The sequence below is a fragment of the Diabrotica virgifera genome, chromosome 2, assembly GCF_917563875.1.
Source record: "Diabrotica virgifera virgifera chromosome 2, PGI_DIABVI_V3a".
NCBI lineage: Eukaryota > Metazoa > Arthropoda > Insecta > Coleoptera > Chrysomelidae > Diabrotica > Diabrotica virgifera.
In genome coordinates, this window is record NC_065444.1 from 194,907,727 (window position 1) to 194,916,456 (window position 8,730).

At 31.2% G+C, this 8,730-nt stretch overlaps 1 protein-coding gene across 1 annotated transcript; it reads right to left on the bottom strand.

Annotated features, from left to right (window-relative positions):
- Positions 1-1,483: 1,483 nt before the first annotated feature.
- On the bottom strand, positions 1,484-8,299 carry LOC126880889 (zinc finger protein 681-like). The gene is made up of 3 exons (XM_050644962.1): positions 7,903-8,299; positions 2,298-2,885; positions 1,484-1,506 (listed from the first exon to the last, which is right to left on the bottom strand). Exons 1-3 carry the CDS (start codon positions 8,297-8,299, stop codon positions 1,484-1,486), a joined length of 1,008 nt encoding a protein of 335 aa, XP_050500919.1.
- Positions 8,300-8,730: the final 431 nt, after the last annotated feature.

Below are 8,730 nucleotides of genomic sequence, written 5' to 3' on the forward strand. Positions count from 1 at the left end.
TAATATCTATTTTGATAGATTTCAAGCAAATTGCAATTCATACAAATTACAAATTTTAATAAGCAAAGCAGTAAGCACACAAAAATAAACAGAGGTAACCTTTAAAATGTTAAATAATTCATATAAACTTATTCTTTTTCTCAATGGTCTCTTGCGTAAGCAGTCATCCAGTCGCACGAACTTATATATTAAATATTAAAATTATAATGAATAAAATAAAAAAACATAATTAATTTTACTATTAATTCTGTGTATTCGTTTAGTAATCAGGTTACAATAATATTTCAGTTCATAATTTGTGTCTTTCTAGATAAGTATCTATTTTTCTCGTTTTGCATATTTCACATACATAAATTTTATCAGAAAAGTATAAGTTTCAAACCGCGAGATAGCGCTACCGTCGAAACTCACAGCCAATCCAATCAACAACAAGAGCGTTTAAAATTTCACACCTATCATGTCGAAGCTACAGACCAGTTATGTGGAGGCCAGATTTGTAGTATCCTTCCATTTAACCAGGTGCTGAGATGGCGCTGAAATACGTGACATGTTTTTTAAAGAGTAAGATCGCATTCTACCAAATCACACAACACTTTTTTCTATGGAGTATAAGATGTAAGTTTAATTGTACTTTAATTAAAAATAAATGTCTGGAAGTAATCCAAATACATTATTAAATCCTAAACCGAACCAGCAAATACACATGGCCTATTCAGTAGTCGGTACAATTAAATTCTTATACTGAATGATATGGATGAGATATAAATACAATTAAAAAATTTCAAAAGATGCATCGTCCATAACCTAAAAATTCCAAGACACGTCTTGTAGAAACAAATGGTTTTATAATAAATTACAAATTACAGAAGAAAATGGGTGATAATTTTAAGTATAATAAATTCATTAAGGATAGACAAAATTCATATAAAAAATACTATGTACAAAAAGGGGTAAAAAGTTTAAAACCATTAAACATAGGTCAAAGTGCTTTTGTACAGTTAAAGCCAAAAGGCAATTGGTTACCCGCTAAAATAATAGAAAGAGTTAGGGATAGAACCTATAAGGTGAGAATGGAAAATGGTTCATTACTCTATCGTAACAGAAAATTTATTAAACCATTTGACAAAAGAGAAAACCATCTTCCATCATCACCATACAAAGATTTAAGAAATTTAAAAGAGGAAGGGGAAAGTAGTCATAAGAAAGTTTATATAAGTTTAGAGAATATAAGTGAAGAAGTAGGTCAAGAACTTGAAAATATAAATAGTGAGAAAGTGGAGGAAAGTGATGAAGAAACGCGAAGTGATAGTGTCATTTCTGAAAAAGATAAGAGTAGTAATTTACGTGACGGTAGAATTATAAATTTAGATTTCGGAGAAAACAGTAATAATGTAGAAATTGAAATAGATCAAAGTATTAATCATGAAACCGATACAAGCTCTGAAGATAACAGTTTAGTTTATGAAACTGGTACAAGTCAAAATTAAATGTCCTCAGAGGTTGGATCTGTAATTGTAAATTCTGTTTTAGCTTTACTAAGGAAAGGGGATGTCAGGGTAACTAGTCAGTCTAGTTATAGTTCTGTGTTCTATGTACTCCTGTCATGTCCTATGGGTCGACGGAGGAATGTCACTTTATGCCATATAGAGTATAAGATGTAAGTTTAATTGTATTTTAATTAAAAATAAATGTCTGGAAGTAATCCAAATACATTATTAAATCCTAAACCGAACCAGCAAATACACATATACCACCACCTGCACCTCGCCGGCCGCCACTGCTGTTACCCAGTTTCCCCTACGGTTTTTCTCCAGTATGTACTCTCAAATGTGTTTTCAAACTATTCGCCAAAATAAACCGCTTAAAACAAATCTCACACCTATAAGGTTTTTCTCCAGTGTGTACCCTTAAATGATTTTTGAGAGTACTTGCTAGACTAAATTGCTTGTAACAAATTTCACACTTGTATGGTTTTTCTCCAGTGTGGACTCCCAAATGTGTTTTCAAATTACTTCTATTAGTAAACTGCTTAGAACAGACCTCACATTTATAAGGCTTTTCTCCAGTGTGCACTCTCAAATGTATTTTCAAATTACTTGCTTTACTATATTGCTTAAAACAAATCTCACACTTATAAGGTTTCTCCCCAGTGTGCACTCTCAAATGTGTTTTCAAATTACTTGTTTTACTATATTGCTTAAAACAAATCTCACACTTATAAGGTTTCTCCCCAGTGTGCACTCTCAAATGTATTTTCAAATGACTTGCTTTAATACATTGCTGACAACAAATCTCACACTTGTACCGATTTTCTCCACTGTGTATTCTCAAATGTGATTTCAAACTATCTGCTAGACTAAATTGCTTGTAACAAACCTCACACTTGTAAGGTTTTTCTCCAGAGTGTACCATCGAATGTGCTTTTAAATTACTTTTTCGACTAAATTGTTTAAAGCAAATCTCACACTGGTAAGGTTTCTCTTCGGTATGAACTGCTGCATCTCTGGTGTGAACTTTCCTATGTTCTTTCAAATTACTTTTTTGACTAAATTGTTTAAAACAAACATCACAATTATAAGGCTTTTCTCGAGTGTGTATTTTTGAATGTCTGTTCAAACAACCTATTTGGCTAAACTGCTTAGGACATACCTCACACTTATAAGGCTTTTCTCCAGTGTGTATTCTCAAATGTGGTTTCAAAGCACATTTTTGGCTAAACTGCTTATAACAAATTTCACAATTGTAAGATTTTTTTTCCATCACAACTTTTAAATTTGGATTTAGTGTTTTTCCTCCAGCATGTGAACTAACAGAATTTTCTTCATACGATGAATGTTCAATTAGTGTCTCACTAATTTCCGTTTTGTTTTCGTTTTGGTGATAACCTAAAATACAAACTGACTATAATATAAATATTTGAGTGTAAAGGAAAATAAACTTAAAAACAATGCAATAGAAATATGTACAAAAAAAAAAGAAACCTAATAATCAAATGAAAGCATAATAAAATTTAAGACAGCAGAAGTTTAATATAGTTGTTCCAATTTATCTTTTCCCATGTGTCATGATTCATTTTCAAACAAGTTAAATCAAAACATAAAGTGAAACGTACTTCGATGTTTAGTATCATTGATACGTACTGTAGGTGGTAATAATTAGGAAATGGCTATTATCCCGTGGACGTATTTTATAAAGTTATTTTATTGAAATGTTTAATCTTTTTTTACTATTGAGAAAATTAGTTGACCCAATCTTAAACAGCTTGACCATTGAATAAACTTGGGCTGGAGCTGGACTGTATATAGGTGTGGTTTTCTTTTTTGTGTTTCCAATGGTTAAATAAATTTATACTGATTTACATCTATTAATTGAACATGTATTATGGAAAAAGTTACAAACCAGTATATGAAACAAAAATGTCTCTTACATTAAACATTAAAATAGCTATGGCAACAAATTACAATTCTTCTTTCAAATTCTTCAAGGTGGGCTAAAAGGAAAACTGTACAACCATCATACCGAGTATTACTAGTATAGAGATAAATATACAGTCCGTCCAATATAAATACCGTTGCACGTCATTATCTATGTCAGAGATTTAAGTTGATATTGTTGCTCAATCACAAAAAATTCTTGAATTCATTTTAAATCAATTATTTCATATAATTATTGTGAAGTGGATTTAATGCAGTCACTGAAGGTGGATACGAGCTATAACCTCAGATTTTGTTGAACCTCCATCGATTTGCATGAAAATTGGTAATACTCTGGGCTAATTAGCAAAATACAAGGAAAAGTTATTTACCAGCAATTTAATTGCTGGAATCGAATCTTATGATCGTATACTGGGTTGGGATAAAGTATGGAACCAAGCAAATATCTTTGAAACGAAAAGAACAATATTTATGAAACTTTGCATGCAAGTACAGTGACGAAAAAGGCATCTGTTGCCATATTTTTTTGTTACTATTCCACCCTATATATTTTTGTGGATTTTAAAAGAACTGCTATTTTTAATTCATACATACCAAATTTGGTAGAGAAAATTTGTTAAAAAGTGTCTGTAGATAATTTTTTGTATTAATACAACGTAATAGGAAATAAACGAGTACCATCTATGTATACTGTAGACTAAAATTGTTGTTTACGTGCACTGCATGACTTATTTGAATTTAGTATAGTAGGTAAAACTGTTACTGAACTAATTGACAAAAATAAGTTGTATTAAAAATGGTTCATTTAAGTGGAAAAGATCGTATTGAAATATTAATGATAATAGGTTATGGTGAATTTTCATTTTTTGGAAGTGAATTTTCCAAATCCATGAATTGGACGTAGAGGATTCATAGAGTGGCCCGCTCGTTCTCCGGACCTCAACCCGTTAGATTTTTTTCTTTGGGATATCTAAAATTAGGTGTTTACGTTAGGCGACCAACATGCTTGCAGGATTTGAGACAAAGAATAATAATTGATGAATGTGAACTAATATGTGGAGAAATCTTGCAAAAAGTGACTCACGAATTTATTTATAGGCTTGCACGTTGTCAGGAGGTGAACAGCAAACATTTTCAACATTTGAAATTATTTTTTTTTATTTTTAATATCATAATTAGGTCTAACGTAAATAAATTAACCTATTTTTTAACTGTAAAGAGATTAATTTCTTGTTTTAATAGTTTTTTCTTCCAAACTTGGTATGTATGAATTAAAAATAACAAGTTCTTTTTTAAAATCTGCAAAAATATACAGGGTGTCCCATTTAAAGTAAATAAGTTAAGGGTATTTCCGGTGAAACCGGAAGTGGAGTAGTAACAAAAAATATGGCCCTCAGATGCCTTTTGCGTCACTGTACTTGCATGCAAAGTTTCATAAATATTGTTCTTTTCGTTTCAAAGATATTTGCTTGGTTCCATACTTTATCCCAACTCTGTATATTAATAATATAGGTATGCAAAGTCCGCAGATAGTGTGCTACTTTTTTTATAAACAAAATGGCGCCCGAAAATCGTGTTTGTTTCAATTTTTGCTCTATAACTCCAAAGATTTTAACTTTACACCAAAAACACCCAAATAAAAATTCACCGTAATTAAATTCTGCATAGAGACGTGTTCCCGATTTACTTCGACGAAAATTTTCCCCGGAAAATGCAGGTTTTTTCAACAAAATTTTTAATTTTCAACTAAAATTTTAGATAAGTAATTGTTCATCAATAATTAAATAACTTGGTAACATAAAAGATCCGTTCGTATAGATTATAATTCCAGAAGCCGATCGAAATTGAATGAACAGTTTAGCAACAATTGAATTGTTAATTAAAAAGTTACAATCGCTATAATAACCACAATAATTATGATACATAAGAATAACTATGATTTTTGTATAAAAAGACACTGTACCTATCTAATGCACTTTACGGAATTGAAATTGGACTATTTAAGCGGCCTCAGGAATATTTTAAAATTATAAACAATTTTTTGGCTTAAATAAACAAATAGTATATCTCGGGAAATATTAAATTAAATTAAATCATGAAAACACTATTGGAAAAAAAGCGCAGGACGCTTCTTTTAAAAGAAAAAAAGTTTAATTGTGATGAGTGGTTCCTGAGATACAACCTGTCAAAGTTGACCGGCATTTACGGCAAAGATATAAACAATAGGATAATAATTTTCGAACCATCACCTTTTTATTTTTGTCCTCTTTCTCCACACAAATTTTGATATCTTGAAAATACTCATAACATGTAATATTATAATAAAAACTATCGATATTACGAGTGAAAATGAAAGTTAGCCACCTTCTTTTTTTAATTCATAGCAGCTGATTGTTTGTTTGATGTAAAAAGTGGACTGTAAACACTTTAGCTGTTTTACTATTAAAATAAACACCTCTTGCACTTGAACTATTTATTTTAAACAGTATTTATGACAAATTGAATATATGAATCTGGCTTGGTCCGTAGCGGTAGGCCATACTGTAATATATTTTAGCCCTAATTTGAGGGTGAATATTACAAACTATAAATTACTAAAATAAAACACATCTTTCTACAAAGAAGGCTCATTTAATACTCATTTGGCGAATGTACTTTTTACAATAATAAGAAATGTGTTACTCTGATAACAGTTGTTAGGTTTTACAGAGTGGTCTACTAAAACTATATTTACAATATCCAACATCTCCCCCTTAAAAAAATTATTTTTTACTAGTAAAACAAATATAAGTGTTTACAAAATAATAAAAAAGAAATTACTCATACGTTAAACGATCTATGGGTTTGACCACTCTTTTAGGCCGTTCAGTACTTTCTTTACTTAAATTCTCTTTATTTACAATATTTACATCAGTATCTACAATAGGAGAAACTTCATTTGAACCACTCAGTAGTGAAGATTCCACTATATGAAATTTTTTAATTTGGTTCAAATGACGTTTCCAGTTAACATCATTTAGTTCAGGAATTTTAACAATATATGTTACTTTTCCGATTTTCCTTAAAACTACGGCTTTTATCCACTCAACCGTATTTTTTTTACGATAGTCGTGCACAGTCACTTGTTCACCAGGCTGAAACACTAAAAATCTCTTACCGCTAGAATACATTTTTTGTTTATTTTGTATTGTAGTTACATGATTTCTTAAATTTGTTCGATCACCTGGTAATAAAATGTCAAATCTTGTCCTTAAGTTCCTATTTAACATTAATTTTGCAGGACTTACCTTAGTTGTGCAATGAGGAGTGGAGCGATAATCGAAGAGAAAATTATTTAATGCTAAATTAAAGTGTACATTTTTTTTATCACCTAAAAAATTTTTTAAAGCATTTTTTACTGTTTTCACAGCATTTTCTGCAGCGCCATTAGATGAAGGATGATATGGGGGAGTAGTAATATGAACAATATTATTATTTTTTTAAAAATTTTGAAACTCATCCGAACAAAAAGAACTACCATTATCGGTTACCATTTGACACGGCAACCCAAAACGTGCAAAACATGACCGTAAAACGTCTATAGTCATGGCAGAAGTTATTGAACTCATGGGAAATACTTCTCTCTTCAATTTTAGGTAAAGGATATGAATCAATTTCTATTAAAGGATTTACGGTGACTTTAAAATCACCACAAATTCGAACAGACCCATTTTTTTTAATACAGGAACAATAGGCGTACCCCAATTTGAAAAATCTACAGCTTCAATTACACCTAGTTGTAGTAACCTGTTTAGCTCATTTTCTACCTTTTCCCTCATCACGAATGGTAAAGGACGAGCTCTAAAAAATTTAGGACTTACAGAATCAGATTTTAATTTTATTGAAATTACACCTTTGGTAAATTTACCCAAACCAGGCGAAAATAAATTTTGAAATTTATTTAATATATCATTCAAATCTGACGGAAATGCTAAATCGTTTACGTTAAAAATGGTAAGATCGAACAGATTATAGAAATCTCTACCTAGCAATGGAGGTCCTCCTTTACTAATAACATACAAATTTAACATAGCATTTTTCTCTTTATATTTAACCTCACAATTAACGAAACCTAAAGGTTTTAATTTGTCCCCATTATAAAGATTAAAAATTTTGGAGGTTGCCTGCAAAATTTTATTGCTAAAATTTAAATTATAAAAGCTTTCTGAAATAACACTATAGCTAGCGCCAGTATCCAACGTAAATGTAAACAACTCATTATCAATTAATAAATCTATTAACACAGGATTCGTATTATATTGTAAACTATATAAACAATATTCTTCAGAATCTAGAAAATTGTTTTTATTACCTGTTTTATTAGATTTATTATTTTTATTTGAACACATTGGTGCTAGATGCCCTTTTATATTGCAAATGTGACAAAAACATTCTCGATAGGTACACTTATCTGAATTGTGGTTTTTACGTCCGCATACCAAACATTTAGTTTTGGTGGAAGTTCCAGCTGTTGAAGATTGGCTCCTCCCTCCTGCGTCGAAGTTGCTTTTCTGAGATGTAGATGCGCGAACATGCGCCGACTGTTTAAATTTGGAAGAGCTCTCGGCGAAATGGATTTCTGGTTCCTTTTTTACAACTTGTAAATTTGAAAAACTTACAGATTTTGCGGAAGCTATTTCCACCACCTCGGAAAACTTTACCGTGGATTTCTCCTCGTAGAGACGATCTTTTACTGTGCCACTATCATAGCCTATGATAAATTGATTCACTAACGCCTGTTCGATTTCACGAGCGCCACCAAACTCACACGACACCACCAAACTACGTAGACGTGCTGCCCATTCTTTGGCACTCTCGTTGGCCATTTTTCGTGCTATAAAAAAATTTTCCCTGTTACTAAACACTGATTTAATCGGTTTAAAATGTTAATCCATCAAATCAACCAACTCTTTGAACGTTTTTATCTCTGGCTCGTCTGGAATACACATATTGAACAACAATTTATACGCTTCTTCATTTAATAAACTTAAGAGAATAGCGCGTTTCCGATTTTCGTCACTAATATCATTTGCAGCAAGGTAATTACTTAATCGTTTCTTATACACTGTCCAATCTGAGTTACCGGGCACGAACTCTTGAATGGTACCGGTAAACGGAACATACGATGGCGTTTTTGGCACGTCCGGCATTTTAATATAAAAAATGCGTTAACTACGACAAAAAGTCACTAGTCTCGTTCGTAATAGTAGAACAAATGTCCATAAAACTCGTCGCCACTTTGTAATATATTTTAGCC